At 39.9% G+C, this 25,795-nt stretch overlaps 1 protein-coding gene across 2 annotated transcripts in view; it reads right to left on the bottom strand.

Annotated features, from left to right (window-relative positions):
* Window positions 1–23,890, bottom strand: part of Tok (tolloid-like protein 1 tolkin) — a 105,699-nt gene extending 81,809 nt beyond the window's left edge. For both annotated transcript variants that reach the window (XM_076306149.1, XM_076306150.1), the window contains exon 1: window positions 22,800–23,890. In XM_076306149.1, coding sequence (XP_076162264.1) covers window positions 22,800–23,016 — 217 coding nt within the window. In that variant the 5' untranslated portion in view covers window positions 23,017–23,890. The remainder of the gene's footprint in view (window positions 1–22,799) is intronic.
* Between the last annotated feature and the right edge of the window lie 1,905 nt (window positions 23,891–25,795).

The raw sequence follows: 25,795 nt of genomic DNA, 5'->3' as shown, positions 1-25,795 counted from the left end.
TCTTGCATTTTACGACCGCGTTCATTATAGAGAAAAATACCACTATTCTATTGTAGAAGATATTTTATTATTATATTTACCTGCTCCCCTCGCGATTCCCAATACGAAAAGTATTCTACTGCCAAGTAGAAATTTTACTGACAAATATTTTCGAAATTCTTCTGTATCGTGTATTACAATCTCATCTCTGATTATTTTTCGACGAATCACCGTAAGCGGTTGAAAAGTTCCTGCAACGGTTAAATCCCTCACGAATAGAAGAATAATTATTCTCCGTAATTCTCCAGTAACGTTCTCAAGATATACTAAACTCACGTTCCTCTTTCATCGCGCACCGCAGAGACAGAAATTTTCCTACAGTATTCGCTCTCGTCTTTCGTGTTTAATTTTTTTAGAAACACTCGACCAAATTATATATATATATTGCATTAATTTTCGACCGCTCGGGTGTAATTTCAAAATTTCTAAACACATTAACCCCATGAACTCGAGAGGAGATCCTCGGTCGCTATCTAATTCAGTTTATCATTCTCGATCCGGGAAAACTTCGTGGTTTGGAATACAAATTGAAATTGAAATATTACGTTCTCGTAGATTGTAAACTCGTGGATACGAAGTATATAAAAATGTTTCATTCCAGATGAATTTTACCGCTTAAAGAATTTTCTCGAGGCGTCTCTGGTAGCAAAGAAGCCTCGAGTGCAAAGGGTTAAATCACATTAAATTATCGTCGAAATGAGCACGTTTCTTACTTATTACTTATCGAATCTCCATTTCTTCGAACAGCTACCCCTCACCTAACACAATAAACAAATAACGCACGGAACAATTCTCATAATTCTCACATTAAACCGCCTATTATTGTTTCACGATATGTAAATACAGATGAGAAACCGTAGGTATAATTTTCCAAAATTCTCAATATAGATATTTTATTATCATATTTACCTGCTCCCCTCGCGATTACCAATACGGAAAGTACTCTACTACCAAGTAGAAATTTTACTGACAAATATTTTCGAAATTCTCCCGTATCGTGTATCAGTATAGGTATCCATCTATTGTGACTGTTTCTCGATAAATGGTTTCTCGCGAGTGGTTGAAAATTCACTGTCCCCGATCGCGAAGCACACCTTGTGTACGCGGTTACGTGCCCACGCGACCTTAATCCCAAGACGACCAGCTCCAGGAGGACTCCCTCCGGGCTGAATGGCGCGCATCGATATAATGCAGATGTAATATCACACCTCCTCGTAGTAGTTACGTGTACGCGTAGTATTCCGATACGTTCGCGCAATCACGCGGTTACGAGCTGGGAACACGGCTCTGCACCGGGAACAGAATTCGCGAACTGTGTTGTATTCCGGTTGCAAAGGAATCCCGCGTGTCGCGTGACAACACCTTTCGTTTCGCGAAAGAAGAGCGACAAGTCTCGTGGATACGGCCGTCGGTCGTCTCGATTTACATCGGTCGTGCTACGATTACGACCCGGTTACGGTGCGCACCGAGCAGCGGATGTTAACACTAGGTTTACGAAACGCGGCAATTTCGACGCGTTTCGATCTACGTGGAAAATTAACATTCTTGAGATGTACTAGGTTGTTCGATAAGTTTTCGCGTTCGATAAAACTTACTGAACACTATAGTACTAAGTTATCTATCGACAAAACTTATTGAACATTATAGTTATAGGTTGTTCGATAAAACTTATTGAAGACTATAGCACTAGGTTATTGAACTACAAAACTTATTAAGCAATCTATTACTATAGTATTCAATAAGTTTTGTAGTTCGATAAAACTATTTGTATAGTACTAGGTTATCGAACGACAAAACTTATTGAACACTGTAGTAGTAGGTTGTTCGATAAGTTTTGTCGTTCGATAAAACTTATTGAACAGTATTACACTGAACAGTACTATATTGAACAGTGTGACACTGAACAGTACTATATTGAACAGTGTGACACTGAACAGTACTATATTGAACAGTATTACACTGAACAGTACTATATTGAACAGTACTATATTGAACAGTATTACACTGAACAGTACTATATTGAACAGTATTACACTGAACAGTACTATATTGAACAGTATTACACTGAACAGTACTATATTGAACAGTATTACACTGAACAGTACTATATTGAACAGTATTACACTGAACAGTACTATATTGAACATTATTACACTGAACAGTACTATATTGAACAGTATTACACTGAACAGTACTATATTGAACAGTATTACACTGAACAGTACTATATTGAACAGTATTACACTGAACAGTACTATATTGAACAGTAGTTATTGAACAACCTATTACTAAATTACGTTTCTCTTTCATCACTCACTGCAGAGACAGAAATTTTTCTACAGTATTTTTTTTTAAATCTTTCATATTTAACTCACGCAGTACAAAATCGTCTTTCACACATTCGAAAGAAGAGTCGAAGTATTTCAAGATTTTTCCCGTCAGGTTTACAATTTACCAACCAACAGCTGCGTAGACGTGGAAGATGTTGTATTTGTATAAACAACGATAACAAATATACTTCTGCGTGTAGAGTGTCAACGACACATTTGTTACACGCTGATTTTCCTTTTCTCTGTAATAAACTTATTTTCTTGTAATAATTTATAAATGATTTCCGAATCATTTAATACGTTATCGTTCAATTTATAGTATTTCTAAACGCGTATACAGGGTGTGCTTCTGCAACGGAGAGTTTTCAACCACTTGTACTAATTTGAAGAATAGTCGGAGATCGAATTAATAACTACGGAACAAGGGAGTCTCGAAAATTATTCGTAAAATTACCGTTTGTGTTGTGCAAGTGATTAAAGGAGCGCGTAATATCTTGAAAATGTTAAAGGATAATTACAGAGAGTAATTATTCTTCTGCTTGTGAAGTATTTAACCGGTTTTCCTCGTTCCTTCGCGAACAGTGAAAAGTTGCGTTAATTACTCGCTGGATGAAAAATTATTAAATGTAGAGCTATCTTGTACCTCGATTATTGAACACAATTGTATTTCTCCGCGCGGAGGTACCAAAACACGCGTTTCATCTTGTCGTGAACACGAATTCCGTATTTCGGAAAGAAAACCACTTGCATCTGAAATGGAAAATTCGACCGAGAAGGAAGGACAGCCTGTCCGGGCCGTTCTTTAAAATTGCACGTCTTTCCTGGGAATGATATTTACCGATAGAATGAAAATTTACGTTCAAGAGATCTCTCCGCGGTAGCGTGAGGTACGTGCGCGTAAATTTCCGGAATTTTTCAAAGTGTAACTAATCTTTCAATATCGCGGGCATATTCTCGAGTCGACCTTAAGGATAAATTTACAATACGATGGAAAAATAGCGATAGAAGAATTACAGAAGCCTTGAAGCGAAAACTACCGAGTGTAAAAAAGGTAGAAAATGTAACGATAACGCGATAGAAAAATATCATTTCATTGGAATATAAAAATTCTCAACGATACGTAAAAAATATATCGGATCGCTATCAAGATCCTTGAACGCGGATAAAAGCTATGTCGAATCGTTATTAAGATCCTTAAACGCGTATAAAAACTATGTCGAATCGTTATTAGAATCCGTAAACGGGCCTAGAAACTGTGTCAAATCGGTATTAAAATTCTAAAAACGATACACAAATACCGTATCGAATCGCTATTAATATTATATTTCTATACTCGACAACGATCCCTCGCGACTTTGAACATCGTTAAAAAAAAAAAAAAAAAAAAATACCAAACGTCTCGGAAACTCGGTATTGGCTAAGCTTGAACTTGGACATTATTTACTACGAAACTGATGTTACGCAAACGTATACTTTTTCGCTGCACGTTATTAATATCACGCGCCTTAAAGTTGCACGTGATACGTGCGAGACGTTATCGTCGACTGTTTACGATCTTCCCCCGATCACGCGCCATCGAAGTACGAACAAAGTGCATAAGTACGAAAGAACGAGCATTATCTTGGGTTTCCGTAGTATTCCTATTGATATTGCAGCGTTATCGTCGGAAACTTCGGGACATTTCTCGCGAGAATGACGAGAATCGTCTTCCATTCCCTTGGGGCTCGTTTCGCGCGCTATTTCGACAAGTCGGCGTTGCATATCGGAATGTGCATTCATTTAGTTCATTGCTACCATTCCCTGGATCGTGAATCAGGGTATCGAAACAATTTTCGAGGTACCCGGCGAAGAATATTCGAGTTATTCGACCGTTCGTAGACGAAACGATATCGCGTAAAATTAATTAGAACAGTCCGGTCCCCGAACGACGTCGTTGCTCTCGAGTACTTCGCGTATTCGGTATTTCGAAAACTTGGATACGGAGGGTGTGCCGCGTAATTGGGACAGCTACCTTCTGTCTCGTTGAGGATGGAAAAAAAAAAGAAAAAAAATTGCCGAGGAAAAATTGAATAATACGACAAGGTCTACCTGCTCGGTGACCTCACTTTTTTTTTGTGCAACGATGCATCCGCGAAGTGCATGCCTCGCAGCTGTTTCTTGAGCGTAACCGTACGTTCGTCTTGAAAAATCTCTGCTCGTTTTCATTCCATATATCAAAGAACGTTAAAGGAAAGGTGTCGGATCGTTCCATCATCGCGCGATAAATGTTTCTTTTTTTTTCTTCTTTTTTTTTTCATTTTTTCCGCACCGTTTCTTTATCTTTCTCGATTGAAATCACTCGGCGAGTAATTCGTTTTTCGTCCGCTTTCCCAAATACTTCGAAGCACAGGAGAATCCCTCTTGCTGAAAACCAGTGTCCATGACTATGATTGATAATAGAAAGTCCCACGGGCAGACACCGGTAAACGTGACTCCGTTCGTATTAATATTATAATCCCAGTTATGCTCTGAATAACGAAACCGACTCGCTGCGAGGTTCAAGCAACCAAGTAATTGTACTCTTCGCTGCGTACGCATTAATAAATTACGAACGGTGTTGATATATTAATAGAAAAAAAGAAAAGAAAAAGCGCGTGAAAACGAACAAAGTGAAAGAATACCACCGGGGATAAAATGGAAAATGAATCGAGCGAAATACAGGAACGTAGGAACGATCGGGTAGCTTTCGTTTTACGTTACAAAATTACAAACAATCTCCACGGTGTTTCTACAATCTTTACGGTAACAATCTTTTCGAAAATAAAGAATTTTACTTATTCGAAGTAAATCGTTATCTGTATGGATAAATCACCACCTTGAAGAATGAATAAAATACTGGAAAATACAATCGAGAAGTATAAAAATATAATCACCGTAATTCCTTCGAATCTAATCGCCAATTATCCAAATAAACAATCGTGGATAAAATCATCTGTTTATTTTCTTTCTCATCGGAGTGCTTCCACTAATCTCAAAACTTTCCCACGAAACGAGCTCGATTAACCATTAGAAACCTGTTCGAAAACTTCCTCAAAGTTCAAATTCTCACGAATGTTACGTTCTCCACATAAAACTTAAAATCTCTACGAATAAATAACCCAAACTTCCCTTTCGATGTTCCGGAATAATGAAAACAACTTCAATTCCACGATACCATTCGTTGTCACCGAATGGCAACGCAGAGTTATACGAAAATCTCGATCGTGGTTGTCGTTATACGTTGATAAAAATTTATTAAAAATACAAGGGGTGAAAGAATTTACTTTCGACCACAAATTACCCCAGCCACGTACCGCGGTGCATCGGTCGGATATTTATGCCCGGTGGGTGAATCGATGTTTCTGCATAAATCGGGGAAAGCTGAAAACCGGTTCGACGCCACGGGGTTTTGTTACGGCGTCGTTTACCCAATGGCTAGTTAGCGGTAAAAACCCGACGGTGTGAAAACGAAAACGTCATTCCCTGAGCGTTATTTTTTCGCGCGCTGGCGGTCGACGCGAATTATGCACTAGTCAGTCAATTTACGGGAAAACAATGCAGCTGGAGGCGTAAGAGCGAAACGACGTGGGAAACGGGGAGGCTCTGGGAAAACCTGACCGCATGTTTCGCGGAGATAAAAGTTTAACGAAAAACAAAGTGAGGCGACTGAATGGGACGCGAGAACCAAGAGGGGGGTGTTGAAGAGGACGGTGGGATGGAAAAAAAAATATCCGTCCGTCCCGTTAAGGGGGGCAGTTCCCGGAACGTTCGAGTCGCGCCGTTGGAAATGTCGAGAATGCTAAAATGCATTAAAATTCATCGCGTAATGACCGTCGTAAACGGCTCGACTCCGTTGGAAAAAAAAAGAACGACCCCTTCGCCGTACCCGAGGAGGAATTCTTTGGCCCGATTGAAAAAAATCAGGAGGGAGAATTCGCGCCGCGAGTCGCGCGATGGCCGCGTTAAACTCACGTTAGGAAGTGCGTTTAACTCGGATGATGTTAACGAGAGTGTATATTTTTTTTTTATCGTTTTATTTAAGAATTTGAACGGAATGAGAGTACGAGTGGAGGGAAAGATGTGTATTGCGGAAATGAGGTGAATAAGATGGATGGAACTGCGATCTATCGATATGGAGGGATGTTAATTGGAAGGTTTCTTTTGGGGTATTTATTTGAGTATTTTACAAAGGAATGGAAACGAAGAGGAGGGATTATGTGTGTGTAGAAAATATTGTATTTTGTAAAAGTAAAGTAAAAAGGTGGGGTAAATGTTTAGTTGAGGTTTTAGAAAGGAAAAGATATAAAAAAGAGGAATACATGTGTGTGTAAAGAATATTATATTTTGTAGAACGAAGGTAAAAAGATAGAGTTCGGTGAATGTGGTTCTCCTGTGACTTAACCCCAACTCGACCCTAAATTGATAATCTAACTTAAACATAAGGCGAACGATAGGATCTACTTACGAGTGGATAAGTGGAATCTATAGAACGCACATCTGTAAAATCCGATCGACCCGGAGAAGTAAGTATCGCGAAATTCGAAACAATGGAAATTGATCGTTCCGGCGATGAATTCGCGCGTCGAACGTTGCAATCATTGTTAGTATTATATAGTAGATCTTTTATTCGCGCGATATTAAGTTGGAAATTTCGTTGGAAAATTGTTCAATTTTCTACAACGAAAATATATAACGTGGAACATTTCCATTGAATTTGGTATTCAAAAATTCCCCCGAAAGATTAAAAGAGCGGATTTTAATATTCATATCGACATTGTGGGTGACACTACAAAAAGGTGATATAGAACCGAGACCCCGCGAAACAATTTCTATGAAAAATAAACTGAAGAGCGTTAAATTTTCGTATTGAATTTTCACATTCGACTCTGTCGCCGACAAATCGTATCGTTCCATAAATGAAATTGATAAATGCCGAGAGGGTAGCCGGATTTAGGTGCCTGTGTAACCTCGTTCGCGAACAATTTCATTCCAGGTGTTTTTTTCGAACGTCGTACATTTTATTCGATTTCTTTTAACAACGTTATCGAAACAAAGGAAACGGAAACGGAAAACATTTCGAAAATTTCAACGTTACCGGTCCCTTTCGTTTCACAGTGGCCAGGTAACGGAACTATCCAAATATTCCAAGTCCCGTACCGAGCGATTCTCGTATCAACGAGAACTATTAAATGGCGGCTACTCGTAGAACGGTTAAAATGAACTCGAACTCTTGGAATAATTAAACTAGCACGAGAATCGTTCGTGTTTGGCTGCGATTCGAGTTGTTCGAGTATTCCATCTACTCGAAATACTCGAGTAGTATAAATCGGATCGATTATTCGAGCCGAGCTTACAATTTGTCAGCTTAGCTCTGCTCTTTTTATCGAGTAGTCGGCCAGCTTTGCTAGCTAGACACTCTTGGTCACGCGGATACTTCACGAATCGAAGCGCGAATCGTCTACGGAAACCAGTGACCCATTAACCCTACATCCAGACTCTTATTATACATTAAAGACAATAGAACCTGGTGTCTAAGGTTTAAGAAACTTTTAACGAACGATCGACGAAAGGTTGCCCGACCAGTGAATTTAGCTTTCAAAGGAACGACCCAACTTGTCCTACCTCGATTTTAACTTGCTTTCGCAGAATGATGGAACGATAACTTTTTGGAGAAAATTCTGGGAGTAGAAGTAATTACAAAGAAAACTACAAAAGATGCTTGTAATTTTCCAAACCACATTATGAGCGAATAGGTACATCGAGAGTCAGAATTCAATGTTATGTGAAAATTGAGATTTTTACCTCTTGCCTGTGAAATAAATTTATTTTCGTACCATTTAAGTAAACCGCGTTTGAATAATCTTAGTTTTTAAAGCGACACTTGGAGACAAACTCGTATTTCTTAATTCTGTTACTTCAAAATGAACTTGTGTTTCTTAATTTTGTTACTGCAAGACTAACTCGTGCTTCTTAAGTGCGTTACTTTGAAACGAACTCATATTTCTGAATTTGATCACTCTGAGACGATCTCGAATTCGTAATTTTGTGACTTCTGAGCTCACATGGCTCCAACGACTGAACAGTGAAAGTTAAAAGGTTTATTTTTCACTTTGAGACGAACACATATTTCTCAATTTTATCACTTTTGGACCAACTCAAATTTCTAAATTTTATCAGTCTGAGACAAACTCGTATTCGTAATTTTGTGACTTCTGAGCTCACATGGCTCCAACGACTGAACAGTGAAAGTTAAAAGGTTAATTTTTCACTTTGATACGAACCCATATTTCTCAATTTTATCATTTTCGAACGAACTCATATTTCTAAATATTATCGCATTAACTATATTTGTAATTTTGTTCCCTTTGAGTTCATGTGGCTCCAACGACTGAACAGCGAAAGTTAAAGTGATAATTTTGTCACTTTGATACGAACCCACATTTCTCAATTTTATCACTTTCGGACGAACTCATATTTCTTAATTGTGTTACTTTGAAACGAACTCATATTTCTGAATTTTATCACTTTCGAACGAACCCATATTTCTTAATTGTGTTACTTTGAAACGAACTCATATTTCTGAATTTGATCACTTTGAGACGAACTCGTATTCGTAATTTTATGCCCTCTGAGCTCACATAGCTCCAACAACTAAACAGCGAAAGTTAAAATAATAATTTTGTCACTTTGATACGAATCCATATTTCTCAATTTGATCACTTTCGGACGAACCCATATTTCTGAATTTGGAATACTCTCATCACTCTGAGACGAACTCGTATTCGTAATTTTGTGCCCTCAGGGTTCACATGGCTCCAACAACTAAACAGCGAAAGTTAAAATAATAATTTTGTCACTTTGAGACGAACCTATATTTCTCAATTTGATCACTTTCGGACGAACCCATATTTCTGAATTTGGAATACTCTCATCACTCCGAGACGAACTAGTATTGGTAATTTTCTGCCCTCCGGGTTCACGTGGCTCCTACGAACGAACAGTGAAAGTTGAAAGGGTGGACGTGAGAGAGCACCGTTAGCAACCCCGCGTTGAAAAGCCGATCGGACACGCGCGAACAGATCGAGAGGAAGTGCGTTCGAAAACGAGAGAAAGACGTTCGAGGACGCGGATGAGGAATCTTCAAGAGCGAGTAGTCGCGGTCTAGCCGCAATTGGGACAAGAAAGGCAGGTTCCCCGAGCGTGCATCAATCGCGTGCACCGTGATGCATTATAGCGCGGCGCGGGGCACGCGAGCTCGACGATACTCGAACGGTCAGTCTTTTCATCGGGCTGAGGCCAAAGCACGCAGAACGGTACCTCGTGCTTTTTGCTCGTTAGCGAGACGATCCTCGCCGCCACGTTCGATCTCACGTGGACGAGGATTTTCCAGATAAATCTCGCGTTTCTTTCCGCGAGCCCTACCGATCACAGATAGAAATCGTCCCGGTCCCGATCCTCTCTACCGATGCAAACCTACAAGGGTATCGAAAATTCGATCGCTTGCGCTTTTACGCGGCAAATTCAAGAGAGATGCAACCTCGATACGAGCACGTGTTCAAACGTGCAATAATATTTCTACAGTGTTCTTTCTTATTTTGGTAATAATTTAAAGAGTTATTGGGTCGAAGATAAAGAGAAGGGAGGAAATAGATACTGTGGTGATGGTAAGGTAGTATTGAAATAAATGTTGGAGTAATTGTGTAAAATGAAGGAAGAGGGAAATATCGATGCCAGCACGTGTTTATACGTAGAGAAATATTTTTACTTTGGTAATAATTTAAAAAAATACTAAGGTAATACTGAAGTGGTATTAAAATAAATATCAGAGTAATTACGTAGTAGAAAGGAAGAAGAAAATACATTTTGTAGAAAATAAATGATCAGAAACCAAAATTTAAGCTTGAACGTTGTTTTAGATCAAATTCGTTACAAATTCGAAGAATTAAACAAAAATTTTGCGTTTACGTGTAAGGGTTACAGTATTTGAACCTAGCTTCCTGTAGGAAAACGCGATGCACGATCGTTGATCGGCAATTCCATTTGAAATACACACAAATTCTTTCAACTCGGACGTAGTAAGCAGGTTTTAGTTCAACGAGGGCGGTATCCAATTTTAAATTTAAATTTCTCCGCTTTAATCGTTTACATCGTACGAAATTCTTTTTTCTCCTCGCCGTACGTAATTACACATCTTCCTTCTGCCGTTATTTTTATCGTGATTTTATTCTCTACAATTATCGTTAAAAGTTGCTCAAATATTTACGAGCTCGAAACGTGTGAAATATAGATAAATATATTTAAACACGGATTGCACGTCTTCCATCTGCCTTTATTTTTATCGCGATTTTATTCCCTTCGATTTCAATTAAAAATTCCTCAGATATTTACCAGCTGGAAATATAGTGCGAAATATAGATAAATATATTTAAACGATGTAGTCGTATCGGACTACATCGCTCTAAAAATTAAATACACCGTGGTTACACGAAGTCGATGCAAGAGATACACAAATATCGATTTCGCGTAGAGCGTGTCTCAGGGACCGGCTTCTCTATGCGGAAAGAGGTAGAATTGAAATCTGTGCTTCGAGGGTTTCGCGTGTTTTAGAGGATTTTACGCGAGGTCGGGTTATCGGCTGTTTATTGTGGATTACACGCGATTCCGACGACGTCCCAGCTACGTCGACGGAGTTTTGTTTCTGCACGAAAATTGATCTATTACCGGCGATACGGTGTGTCGGATGGTCGAGGATCCGTCGTGCACGAAGTGTTTCGAATTTATAGGTACAGAGCGTTCCAAAAATTAGTCACCCACCTCTATTGGCTGCCATTCGAACGCTACGCAATCGTTTGTCGTATTACAGTTACGAAATAGAGAAATTGATCTATATACGTCATCTGGTACAAGTTCCAGAGAAACAAGTATCGATATCCACTTTTAGATTAGCACGTGTGCAAATGTATTTATAAATAGCTAATAAAAGCGCTCACAAAAGCGCTAATGAAACTCTGGAGCAATTAAAGAAAAATATACGATAAAATTAGAAATATTTCTCCGGTGAATTTTGGAAGATCTTTAATTTTTTCGGTACATGTTGAATGATAAAAAAATCTCTTCGAAGGTTACTCGAAAAGAACGCACGGGGCTAATTTGCTAAAATATTCCGTGTAAATTTCACTCGGTGTGAATTTTCATTAGAAACGAACACGCGTTTGTAAAATAATTTCGTTTCGGAAGATACGCTGTCCCGTAACTCGTGAATTTATACCGTCGCTCGCGAAATACCACTTTTCCAGCCGTTTATTGCCACTCGATACGTTTTTATGGACCGAACATTTACATCACAGGTACAACAGAGAAAGAGAAATCTTCTCGGTAGAGATATTTTCTCGGTGAACCAGTTTACACGAAATCGTAAAAAAATTTTTGAATAAAATCGACTCGGTTGCGCGCGCGTTGCACAGTTCGTAATAAACGTTGAATAAGAATTTTAATTGCAAAGGAACACCGCAAGAAAGTTTCCCGTACAATGGATGGTCGCATCTGTACGATATCGGACTACTTATCCAGATAATTGATAATTGCGACCCAATTAACTTCGTAAATGCGTGATCTCGTCAATTATTAAATAAGAGTCGTTCTCGAATTTTGCCCGAAACAACAGTAACTCGAGATTAATTCCGTAGAAACTTCGGACGAATTTCTCCCGATAAGTGGGACAAATTGTTCGGAACAATCATTCTATAGGATTTCAAACGGCTATTAACATTACCGCGCATGTAAATTATTTCGTTTCACGGTTTTTTAATAGAGCGAGAAGAAGTAATAACGCAGCGCGCTGACGTTAATAACACACTGGACACGTTCGGAGCTTTCTCGAGAATTTTTTTCATTTTTCGTATATGATTTGTGCGAAATATCTTACATTCGTGTAAGAAACATCTTAAGATTTATACGAAATTTCCTATATTGGTATAAGGTATACACGAAATTTTCTATATTCGTATAGGATATATACGAAATTTCCTATATTCGTTTAGGATGTATACGAAATTTTCTATATTCATATAGGATACATATAAAGTATTCTATATTCGTGTAGGATATATATGAAATATTCTATACTCGTATAAGATATATACGAAATTTTCTATATTCGTATAGGATATATACGAAATTTTCTATATTCGTATAGGATATATACGAAATTTCCTATATTCGTATAGGATATATACGAAATTTCCTATATTCGTATAGGATATATATAAAGTATCCTATATTCGTGTAGGATATATACGAAATTTTCTACATTCGTATAGGATATATACGAAATTTCCTATATTCGTATAGGATATATACGAAATTTCCTATATTCGTATAGGATATATATAATGTATGCTATATTCGTGTAGGACATATACGAAGCATTCTATCTTCGTATAAAATATCTTCTCGATCGAAAAGCAATCCAAGGGGGAAGAGGGCAATTGTGGAAAATGGCGCGAATTTCGACCGTTAGAAGGTACTGGGAATAAAACGAGGAATGATCGATATGGGAAATAAAATCTTTCATTTCTCGTCCGACTGGTAATTTCGTGAAATTTCCAGCGGATATAGGAAAAAGTCAGTCGTACCGATAATTGCGCCCATAATGGCCCGCGGAGTTTGACAAGAGAAAAACTTACAACCGATGAAAAACTCAACGCGGAAAAATCATCAGGGCGAGAGCACGCTCGTGAAATTTTCGATCCCATTAATGAAAGTTCCGCGAGCAAGTGTCGATTGTTTCGTTCGACGTTTATTAACGTTAATTCCCTGCCTCGGTGCACGAACAAAATACGACGAGGACGACGTATCTTTGTTCGATTGCTCGTCGCAAAAAAAAAAAAAAAGGAAAACGAGAAGCATAAATCGCGAAAAGTCGCCCGCTATTGTAGCGAGTGAAACGCGGAGAAAAGAACGCGACGCGGAATCGACGAATTATCGCGAAAATTGGATAACGGAAAGCGATCAAACAAGGATAAATTACTTTCGCGAAATATTCATCGACAGGTTCTCGTTGCTCTCGACTAACTCCATTGGTGCGACAGATAGTGTTGTAGCGATTTACATTGGAACCGCTTAAAATTGCATCGAAAATCGAGATTACTTTTCCAGCGTGGACGACGATTCGTTGTTTTATTCTCGATTTCTGTATCGACTCCTCGAGTAAATTGTATTTCCTCGTCGAACGTTATTTTTGAATCGATCGCGTTTTCGAATCCAATAACATAAATTATTATTGTGGAGCAACGAATTGTTTTCGATTCGAATTGAAAAATATCGAAGTGTATTTTAACGATTAAATTTTGTTAACGTTGTAACGATTTGCATTAAAGTCGTTGTAAATTATGACAGTATTGCTATTACAGCAATTGAAATCGAAGCTAGTTAAAATTATAATAGTATCACCGTTGTGGAAATTTACATCGAAATCGCTGAAAATTCTCCCATTGAAAATTGAAATTATTATTTCGTTAACGACGATTTGTTATCGGTTTCTTGGATGCGTTATATTTCAGCATCGGACGTAATTTCGTATCGAAAAATATATAATATCGAACTTTGTATACATACGTATACAAAGACCTTCGAACTAGGAACACGATTATTAGCATTAAAAAGTTAACAGCATGCGAGAGAAATTTTCCAGAGAAAAGAAAGAACTTCGTATGCAGTTTATGACTTGATTATAGTACGCTCTGCCGTAAGGTAACATTATCGTGTACGTACGCGTGACGTAGTATTTCTGTACGAACCTTAAAAAGCTACGGTGTTTCTTCTGTGTGCAACCGTTTGCTGTTAAAGTTTCAATTGCGCAAAGTAAACGTGTATATACAATTATTTTCGCCACGGAAGTATTAATTATCTGCACGGTGTTCCGTTTCAATCCAACCATTCCGGGCGAATTCTTCACGTTATTATTAAAACACGATAACAATCATTTCCCGACAATGTTTTACCAATTATTTATAGGATGTTCCGTTTCAAACGATCAACATTGAAATTACTCGCACAAATCGTTGCGACGATCGATAGCGACAAAGAATATTTACAAACGTTCCGCATTGAAGTTACATTTGTGAGGAAACGAATAAATAAATACATACGTACGTAAATTTGTCAGAACGAAACTATTAAGGAATGTTTACAGGTATGTTTTTTCGAAATTATTAAGGAAATCGAATTTTTGAATAAAATAATACAGTTCGTTGTACACGGTGTTAAAGCTTGAGAATATAATGTTGCGTCCGTTAAGGTCATTTTGCCAATTAATGTAATTTACTTTTCAACAAGTATCCGAGTCTCTGAAACAAAACGTATCTTTGTGCCCCAGACTGAAAGACATTCTTTTCATTAGCGTTAAGAATAACTTAACGACCTTGAATAGCGAAAGAATGGCCCCGAATGATCTCCAATTATACGCTTTACTCTCGGCGTTTGTCTCGAGCTAAAATATTGCACGATAATGGTACGTAAAAATAAAGTGTTCAATTTCTGTCCAAAATATTTTTAAATATCTTCGATAATTTGACGATGTTTGTGAAAATTAATTAAACTGTGTACACGCGTTAAACGTTACTTTGACAAACTTGAGAATTGAGAACGATACCAATCCGAGGCGCGTTGGATAAAATACTATATACGCGTCGAGCATTCTCAGCGCTGCTTTTACGTGTAAATAAAAAATTATCTCCGGCGAATATGATGAAATTGTACATATTGCCACCGAGAGCAATACACTCGATTAAACTTTCATTTATGAACATTCAAAGTCGAATGAAAACTCGATCAATTTTATTGTTCTCGGTACCGGACCACACGATTTCATAATTTATATGTCATCGTGTGCAAACAAGACTTTTAATTAGACACACTCGAGACAATTATCTCGTGTGTACGAAAAACGCCCCTTAAAAAGAAAGAGGCGATTGACTCGGGGAACGACTAAGCAACGTTTCGATCGCGAAACTTCTCAAGTGTTCGAGAATACATCGATGTTTCCTTAATTCGTTTAAAATCGTTAGATCACCAACAATTTCGTTCAAATTTTTCGTTCATTGGTACGACTATTCGCTTTATCGCCAATCTTAATATTCACAAATCGAACTGTCAAAGTGTACTTCTTTCACACGTGTTTCGAACACTCGCCTATCGTTTCTCCATTGTTCACAATAATTATTACTACAAGAAAGTATTAGAAGAAATTTTATAATAATAATTCACACAGATATACCTACTATTCACTCGCATTCTTTGTTATTAAATTCATCTAATGGAACTCGGAAATTGTCAACCTATGCATCTATGCACCTATGCACCTATGCACCTATGCACCTATGCAATTTATTCAAATTCCAGCACACTTAGTACACTTACCATCTACGATACACCTCGACAATACCAAAGATTCGTCAATTTCGTCAATCAACCTATGCATCTATACACCTATGCACCTATGCACCTATGCACCTATGCAATTTATTCAAATTCCAGCACACTTAGTACACTTACCATCTACGATACACCTCGACAATACCAAAGATTCGTCAATTTCGTCAATCAACCTATGCATCTATGCACCTATGCACCTATGCACCTATGCACCTATGCAATTTATTCAAATTCCAGCATACTTAGTACACTTACCATCTACGATACACCCCGACAGTACCAAAGATTCGTCAATTTTTCAAAAACCATCGACGTGAAGCTTTCCCATATCAAATCCATCGAAAAACATCAATAGCTTCGATGCACCCGTATTCTCAGCATCGATGCATCGTTACCATCCCCGAAAGATTCTTATGCAGCACGCGCACCCGAAGCGCGCGCGTATTTACGTTTCGTTGTTCCGTTTTTCAAGAATCCGTAGAGTCGAAAGGAGAGATCCGTTTCCACGGGAAGGGGCGCTTAAGAAGGCAAGTGTAAGCTACTTAAATATAACAAGTTGTTCGCAACAAGACTCGAACGCCGCCAGGTATTCGAGACGTTATCCGGGTGGCTTTTGATCTTAATCTAAATTGCTGAAACTTCCCATGGAGAGAGGATAATTCAAAGCTCCGTATCCCTTTTGCGATCCGAGTCGGATAAATTTGCAAATGACCGAACGGGAAGCGGCCGATCTCGTTTGTGACCGATCGAGTCTCTCGCAAGACGAGCCGCAATTAGCAATAGCGACCAGCGGATGATCGATGCCCGATTCGTCTAGCGCTTTATCGCCGTCTTCCTTTGTCCTTAGACGCGAAAAAAACGTTACGACGATGTTCATCGATCGGTCGCGACATCCGACGCGGGAGAAGAGGCCTCTTCGATGGATGTCTCACCGTGGCGCACCGAGACCGAGGGAACTGGAAAATTAATGTTTTCCCCGAAGATGCTCATCGGTTCTGCTCGCGAGGAAAGTTCGCGTCCCAGTTGCACGGAACTTTTCGTATTTTTGCGAACGCGGACGAAACCGCGAACTTCCCGTGGTGGACACACGCCGTTTCGTTTCAACGGAGCGACTTACAGGGATGTTTATTCGTGTTTACGTGTACTCGAAACTCGAACGGTGCATATTACTCTCGAGTCTCCGGTTCGTGATCCGAAGTAATTGGTATGGGTAATTGTTGCTGATTTTATTCGATGGTAGTGTGTATACTTTGTCCTCCGCGACTTTGAAGCAATCGGTGTATTTTTTGGGTGTAATTAACATTGATTTCAGGCCTTTCGTACTTTGTTTCTATTTGGAGATAATCAGTATGTACTTTTCTCGATAATTATTGTAATTAGTGTTAGTTCGACGCGTTTAGGTACCCTCGAAACTCGACCGGTGCATATTATCGTTTCTTCGTGTCTCGTTCGTGCTCCGTAGTAATTGGTATGTGTAATATTTTTTGTATATAATTAATATCGATTTTAGGCCTTTCGTACTTTACTTCTATTTGAAAATAATCGACGTATGTTTTTCTTTATAATTACTATTGGTTTTATCCTGTGAGTATCTCTCTTACTTTTCTCACAATTGGAAATATGGGGTGTATATTTTTTTTTAATAATTATTACTGATATTATTCGGTGCTATTATAGGATGTACTTCGTTTTTTATTTGTGCTTTAAAGTAATCGGTACATATTTTTGTACGCAGTTATCGATTTTATTCGACGGTACATTAATATCGTTCGTACTTTAATTTATATTTGAAAATAAACGGAATATATTTTCAGCTATTATTACTATCGGTACATTTGTAGTGTTCTTATTTTATTTGTATTTGAAAACAATCGGTATATATTTTGCCTGTAATTGTATCGATTTTATTCGATGGTGTATTGAAATACAGGCGTTTTACTCAAAGCAAACGAAAAGATTTTATCGTAAAATCGATCTACGGTACACGGAGAAACACAAGCTATCGATTACTCGATACGCGTTGATAAAAATGTGGTTTCGAGAACGACCAGTTTCTCGTCGTACAATAACAGATGGGAAAAATTTTCAAATATCGAAAGCGCTTCAGATTTGTACGATACATAAAAATATACTTTTATTTTCTTTCAATATCTTTCGAACCTCCCGCGACAAAGAATTCCAACAATGAATCGTAAATACGAGAAAATATTCGCGAAACGATTGTCACAATCTGCAAAAACGATGAAAAGAATGAAATTTTCGATAAAATGTTTCCCGCTCGAATAATTGCGCCGTTATTCGCAAGAGACAATCACCTAAACAATAATTTCAATTCTACTTTAAAAATTTCAATCTTCTCGCGACTCGTTCCAAGTATAAACCAACGGGGCTACGAAAAGAAAAACAAATACAAAGTACGGTAAAAATAACAGAAATAACTATAATTTCAATCGTATATCGAAAACTTGGACTTAGAAAAATAAACCGACATCCTATAAAAACCGAAGCGTACACGAGGTAGCGTAAAAATAACAAGAGAGACAACAGCGATTAAAATCGCGCGATATATTTCCCGATTGCTCTAATAGTTCTGAAAGCAGTTTACCGAAACTGCTTCCAAAAACAGTGGAGAGTATAAGTTTCCAGAGGACTCGAGGAAACGTTCGCCGATAACAAAGTGTTTTCGATTTCGACGGATCGTAAATACGCCGGCGGATCGTGCCGAAACCGCGTTCCTCGTATTCATGAATAAATTGTTCGGCTATCGAGTGATTCTCGCGGCCAATCTCCTAAGCACGCGTCTCACGAAAATACATATGGTCGACGAAACGATAACCGAGGGCTTGACAAACGCGTCTGACAATAAGATAATGCCGGGAAGCAGTAGCATCTTCCTCTCCCGTTTCGCCGCGAGTGAAGATTAGATATCCGCTTAAACAGTGCTCGATGGATCACTCTGGAGCGTGTTCGAGCGTCTTCGAGCGTTTCGTTGCGTTTCTTTCGAACGTATGTGCACCCTGCGGAGGATCGTACCGATTTTCGTTTCTCATGTCGATCGAATCTGCTGCGATTCTTTCCAGACACGCCCAACACGTACGCTGACATTTTTTTTTATCCGCGAGAGAAACAAATTCCGTACGAAAGAAACGCAAATCGATACGAGAGGATTTTTATCGTATCGTCGAGATTCTTTGTTTTCGAGCAACGAAGGGATTGTACTCTCGCGAATTATCCAGTCGACCATTCTTCGAAGAAAGCATATCGTACTTTACTTTCCTTTGGTGAGATCGAGGGAATTGTAAACTGCTCGTCGGCTGAGTTGAAAATTGTCTTGTTGATTTTTGCGTATTTTGTTCCTTTTGTTTATCCTCTCGATATGTGGGAACATAATAGAGAAGAATCTCGATAAATGAGAACATGATAGAGAAGAATTTCGATAAATGAGAACATGCTGGAGAAAAATCTCGATAAATGAGAATATGGTGGAGAAGAATCTCGATAAATGAGAACATGGTGGAGAAAAATTTCGATAAATGAGAACGTGTTGGAGAAAAATCTCGATAAATGCGAACAATAGAGAAAAATTTCGATAAATGCGAACAATAGAGAAAAATCGTGATATGTGAGAACATACTTGAGAAAAATCTCGATGAATGAGAACACACTGGTGAAAATTCTCGATAAATGAGAACATAACGGAGAAAAATCTTGATACGTGAGAACTTTTATAGAGGAACATCTCTATATACGAGAACTCGTATAGAGGAACATTTCGACGTACGAGAACTCGTACAAAGAAACATAATCCCTCCACTAACTCGGAATAACCGTGACGGTATACGAAACGATAAAAATCCTCTCGTGTTCCTCTAACTAGATTTTTTTCCATACGGAAGGAATGTCAGTGGCCAGTTAGGAGGATACAACGACGAGAAAAAGTAACGAGAAAAAATAACGAGAAAACCGACGAGAAAGTTTCCGAATAGCGGGTGACGATTATAATTACATCGACCTCACCGAATGAAAGTAACCACCGAAACGAATGATCTATAGCTAACCATTGACATTTTTTTCACGAGCAAAATTGATTTCAGTATGGAAAGAATGCCAGTTAGCCCAACACCAAAGGATTTTTATCGTTTCGGTTACTGTCACGGTGTTCCAAGTTAACGGACAACAAAGGGATTGTATTTCTCTCGCATATTGACAGAATACAATTTTAGATGATCTTCAATAACGTAAACCGGCACTGGGAGTAAATCAACCTTTTTCGTTTGGGTACTTCAATTTACTCTCCACAAGATTTCGCAGAGAAAATATTTATATCGATAGAACGAACGATATTATCGATACTGCGAAGAAATTTCTTGGTTCGACTTACATATAATACACAATACATTAAAAAAACACTCGATTTAACATCCATACAGAAAATGTATCGATAATATTAATCAATATCAGCGAGGAAATTTTTTCCTTCGTTCTACACTTTTAATTTACTTTTCACACTTGCAAACCACTCTTCCAATACAACTTACAAATTATATATAGTACCAAAGGGTTTATACACCAGGTAAATAGGTAAATAACGCGAAAATTAACGGGAAAGTTTCCAAGTTAGCGAACAAGGACGCGATTATAATTCCTTCGATTTCACTCCGAGAGGGTAAGAGGATCGATTCTGCTCTTTTCTATAGTAATGTGTCCTCGGTGTCGAATTCGTCTCGGACACAATGAGCATCGAGGGTCCGAGAGGAGAAAAGATCGCGCGAAAGCCAAAGAACGAGGCTCGTTCGTCGAATCGGTTCCCCTCGATTCGGCCAATCGCGAACTTTCGTCTCTGTTTCCAAAGCTTCGTTAATTCGAAAGCATAATCCCCCACCTACACCGAATCAACGCGAGATGCCGGAGCACCGGGCATCGGCTTTTGATTCGATCCCGTACACGCTTTACGGCACGCCGGGGAAATGAAATCAATTCGCAACGATAAACGGCCCCTTGTCCTTTGATTTACTCCACCAATCCGATCGAACCTGGCTTTCAACGACCAACGAACAAAGAGACGTTCCGTTCTTGCGCGGATTACCGGTCGAAATAATTAGGGAATCATCGCGCGTTAATCGACGATGGAAACCGTTTTGAGAACGAATTCGCGACATCGCGAGGTCGTATGGGAATCTAATTCTTTCGGATTTTTGTGGTTATTTAGAAATCGAAAGAACCGAGGAAAAAGAAGACATCGAACGATCGAATCTTTCTCCCGTGTTGTAATTACGGTTGTTTAGAAATTGGAAGAAGTAAATTGGAGAAAACAGAAAATAGCGAACGATCGAATTTTCCTCCTATATCGTAATTACGGTTGTTTGTTGAGATTAGAAGAACCAAATTGGAGGAAAAAGAATATAGAGAAGATATCGTAGTTACGGTTGTTTAGAAATTGGAGAAACTAAATTTGAGAAAAAAGGAAATATCGAACGAACGAATTTTTTCTTCCGAAATAGAAAATATCGAACGATTGAATTTTTTCTTCCGAAATAGAAAATATCGAACGATCGAATTTTTTCTTCGGAAAAAAAAAATATCGAACGATGGAATTTTTTCTCCCGAAAAAGAAAATATCGAATTTTTTCTCGCGTATCGTAGTGGCGATCGTTTAAAAATCGAAAGAAGCCAATCGAAGGAAAAAGAGAATACCGAACGATCGAATAAAAACGCGAGTCACGATTATTATTTATTATTATTATTATTATTATTATTATTATTATTATTATTACGTGTTACGATTGTGTATTCGACGAATCGAATATTTTAACGCGCGAACGCGAAAATCGGTACTCGGTGTTATTTAAAACGTTACGAATGTGTACTCGGGAGTGCAACGTTGGAGAATGCCGTATCAGTTTTCGGAAGATACGCTTCTGAAACTCCGATAACAGGACGAACACCCGAGCGGCTTATGTTTAAATTGAACTTCGTTGTAATTATTGGTATCGCGCGTTAGCATGCAAATTTCGTATCAACCGCGAGCGACGGATTCTTCTTTGTAATTAATCGCGGTTCTTTCGCAACGCGCGTTGCGAAACTCAACGGAAAAGGAGGAAAATTTCTTTCCTATTTATACGTTATTATTCGACCGATAACGTACACACATTTATCGCGCTCCTAGGCGTAACGGCGATCTACAATTTACGTAAACCGCGTCTCGCGATGACAGATCTGTCCCAGTCGTGCGCGGATTTAAACTTACTCCCGATGATAAATTCCTTTGATAATTAATTGGCGGGTCGTTTACCTTGACCAAACGTTCACGTTCGACCGCGACGCAAACAAGCAACTACGTCCGATCGATGAATTTTACGCAAAACTTCTTTCGTCCCCTTGCTCGTGTCTCCGTTTGTATTCTTTCGGCTTCTGAACGACCACGAGTACAAAACGCGACAGTAATGCCCGCGAGTCACGTTTTCCCTCGATCGTTCGATATTTTCTTCCTCGTTACACGTGCTTCTAATTCCACCCTTTCGTCTTCCAAACGACTCTGCTACAATCCACGATGAAATTATTCAAAAAATCAGCTTTCCATTCGGTTCGACATTCTCCTACGTTGCAACTTTAATTCTCTCGATATCTAAACCGCGGTATCACTGTACACTATACATCGAGAACAATACGTAAAACTCTTTCGTTAGATCGTTCGATATTTTTCTACCATCTCCTCCGATTTCCAAACGATCGATCGCCTCGAAGACAGCCACGAAGCTACTCTACACTTCGATCGAAAGATTCGAAATAACCGTCGATCGAAGAATCTGTAGAAAATCGATCGCGAGAGAATTTCCTCCGGCTGGAGCACGCGGAAACCGTCACCCCCAACGATCTCGAGTCACGTCGATATTCCCGCGTCCACGTTCAGCGGCGTAGGCCGCGACGCACAAAATGAATAAAAAAAAAAGAGAAGAAGAAGGTATCTCTCGTGCTTACCCGCTTTACAGATGTCCAGATCGAGATCGTCGCTGATGGCGTGCGGGAACTTGTTACCGAGTAGCTGCTCCACGGTGAATTTAGCGGCACGTTTGTGTCCGGGGCGATCCCTCGGTCCGAAATCGGTTTCCGTTGGTCTGGAATCGGCGTCCACGGCCCGAGAATCGGCGTACCGTGTCGCCAAACACAGGATCGTGATCACCGGCAACGGCCTCATCTCGATAATCGTCGATCGTGAAACCCCCCCCACAAACAGCGCGGTTCGCCTTTGTGAAACCGCTTAGGCCATAAAATGACCGATAACCCGCGGTACTACCGTCCACACCGATGCATTTGCCACTGATCCTCTCGTTTAACCTTCTCCCACTTTACACCGATCCTCGTGATATACCCCGTACGTCCACCGTCGTCGAAATCGGAATAAAAAGCACCAAAGAAACAACGCCGACCGTGTGGAGGGTGAACAGGTTGGGTGGTTGGTCGGGACGCGGGAAAAAGGTTGGACGTCGCAGGACGAGAACACACGACGATCACGTTTCCGTAACCGTGAGATCCTTCTTCATCTCGGTGTCGTGGAGCGACACTTGCACACGGGCCAACGGACCGGGCTTGTCCTTGTACTTGGCCGAGAAATCGACGACGTCGTTACCGGTTGTTCGCTCGATTTTTTGCCGCGAATCGAGCGACACCGTAAAATCGGCGCGGTGTAAACTCGTCGCGAGTCGAATCGTCACGGGCGATGATCGTCGCGAGTGAAATCGGTCGGGGTGAAATCGGCGCGTAACAAAGAAGAAACAGGGCGCGTGTATCGACGGTGAGTCGCGCGCGGGGGTTCCACGGATCGCGGAAGTGATTGGTACGGTCGCGAGCGTAACGCGAACGACCGCTTCGGGAACGTAATCGTTACTGAGGTTCGGGCCGCGCGGTCCGATCGGTCGTCTCCGCGAGTCCGGCGTTCGTCATCGGCGCGCGATAAGGGGAGACCGATCAGAGCGTGTGGAAGAGCGAAGCGGGAGGAGGCCGCCGCGGTCAAAGTTCGTGTCACAGATTAGAGGACGGATTGCCAGGCGGGCGATCGTCCTTGCGTGGAGAACGTGGCGAACGGACTGATCGTCCCTCGCGGCCGACACGACGCGTCTCGTTCGAAAGCGCGCGCTCGTACTGGCATTAAGTCGTGCGAGAGAGAGAGGAAGGGAACGGAACGGAGAGAGAGAGAGAGAAAGAGAAAGAGAGAGAGAGAGAGAGAGAGCGAGAGAACGCGAGAGAAAAGAGAGAGAGAGAGAGAGAGAGAGAGAGAGAGAGAGAGAGAGAGAGAGAGAGAGAGAGGCAACGGGCAGAAGGAGGAGGAGGAAGAGGAGGAGGAGGAAGGGGATATGTATGTATATCTAGAGGGGATGCCGGGGGGAACAACCAGTCTCCTCCCTCGCAAACCTGCACGGCACGAGGGTGGCCGAGACACTGACCGAGCTTCCGCGGCTCGGGCACGAGCGAACCCCAAAGAATCCTCCACGCCGCCCGAAAACGATCGCGCGCCGCGCTGCTCGGCGTGTGTTCGCCCGACCTACCGACGACACGCACCGATTGCAAAATTTTCTTTTTTTTTCGCTCGGAGAGAACCCGCGGGGACCTATCACCGGCCGAGTATTCACGCGGAGGAGACGTTCCAGAGTAGATTTTTTCTTTCGGAGCCAAGAGACGATGGATTTTTCTTTTTCTATTTTTCTTTGGGAGGGAAAATGAATTTTTTTCGGAGCAGCGAAGAGAAGAATTGAAAGAAGAATCGATAGTTGGTAGAAGTATTTTTTTTTGGAACGAAAAGACGATGGATTTTTTTTTTGGAGCGTAGAGAGGATGAATTTTTTTTTGGAGCAGCGAAGGGAAGCATTGACAGAAGAATCGATAGTTGGTAGAAGTGTTTTTTTTTTTAGCGAAAAGACGGTGGATTTTTTTTGGAACGAAGAGAGGATGAAGTTTTTTTTGGAGCAGCGAAGAAAAACATTGAAAGAAGAATCGATAGTTGGTAGAAGTATTTTTTTTTGGAGCTGAAAGACGATGGATTTTTTTTTTAGGGACAATCATTTTTTTTTTTGAAGCATCGAAGAGAAGCAAGGAAGGGTGAATCGACGGATGGTAGAAATATTCTTTCTTTTGAAGCGAAGAGACTGCGGAGTTTTTCTTTTGGAGCGAAGAAACTGCGGATTTTTTCTTTCGAAGCGAAAGAACGATGAATTTTTTGTTGAAATAGCAAAGAGAAGCATTGAAAGGAAAATCAATGGACGGTGGAGGTATTTTTTCTCTTGGAGCGAAGAGACAGTGAATCTTTTCTTTTGAAGCGAAGCGACAGTGGGATTTTTCTTTTGGAGCAAAGAGACGACGAATGTTTTTTTTTTTTTTTGAAGTAACGAAGAGAAGCATCGAAGAAGGAATCGATGGACGATGAAAGTAGCCCAAAGGAATGGTATCAAGAAGCGTGAGTTCTAGAAGTAACTCTGAGAAGTGAGAATATCTGGTTTGTCGTTAGTAGATTGTATTGGAATTCTTTTATGGAAGACGAACCTCGAAGAGATGTATACGCGAGTGAAAAGAGTCTCGAGTCTCGACGAGTGTAAATTTAAGGGGTAGTGACTGTTTGAAAATTTCATTCGCGATTATTAAATTGTAACTGAGTTGTTTTACACGAGATGAACGTAGCAGATATGAATATGAGGAACGTTCGAAAAGAGCAGCACAGTCACGACCAGTGCAAGCTCCAGAAACGATGGAAAGATTGTTGGAACTTTTGGTTCGCTGTTAATAAATAGTGTTCGAATTCTTGAACGCGAGATAAATGCAATAGACGCGTGGAATAACTGAAAGGAGTCCTTCATTCGTGCAAGTTCTTCGTCAGAATCTTGATCTACGGGCTATTGATTTAGGATGCCACAAAAACGTGATCTCTGCTTAAGGTTAAAATCCCACTGTAACTAACACGTTCTTGATAATCGTGCTTCTTTCAT

This window comes from Ptiloglossa arizonensis, chromosome 3 (genome assembly GCF_051014685.1).
Source record: "Ptiloglossa arizonensis isolate GNS036 chromosome 3, iyPtiAriz1_principal, whole genome shotgun sequence".
Taxonomy (NCBI): domain Eukaryota; kingdom Metazoa; phylum Arthropoda; class Insecta; order Hymenoptera; family Colletidae; genus Ptiloglossa; species Ptiloglossa arizonensis.
Note: the sequence above shows the minus strand (reverse complement) of the source record. Positions and strands in the feature narration are given on the sequence as shown.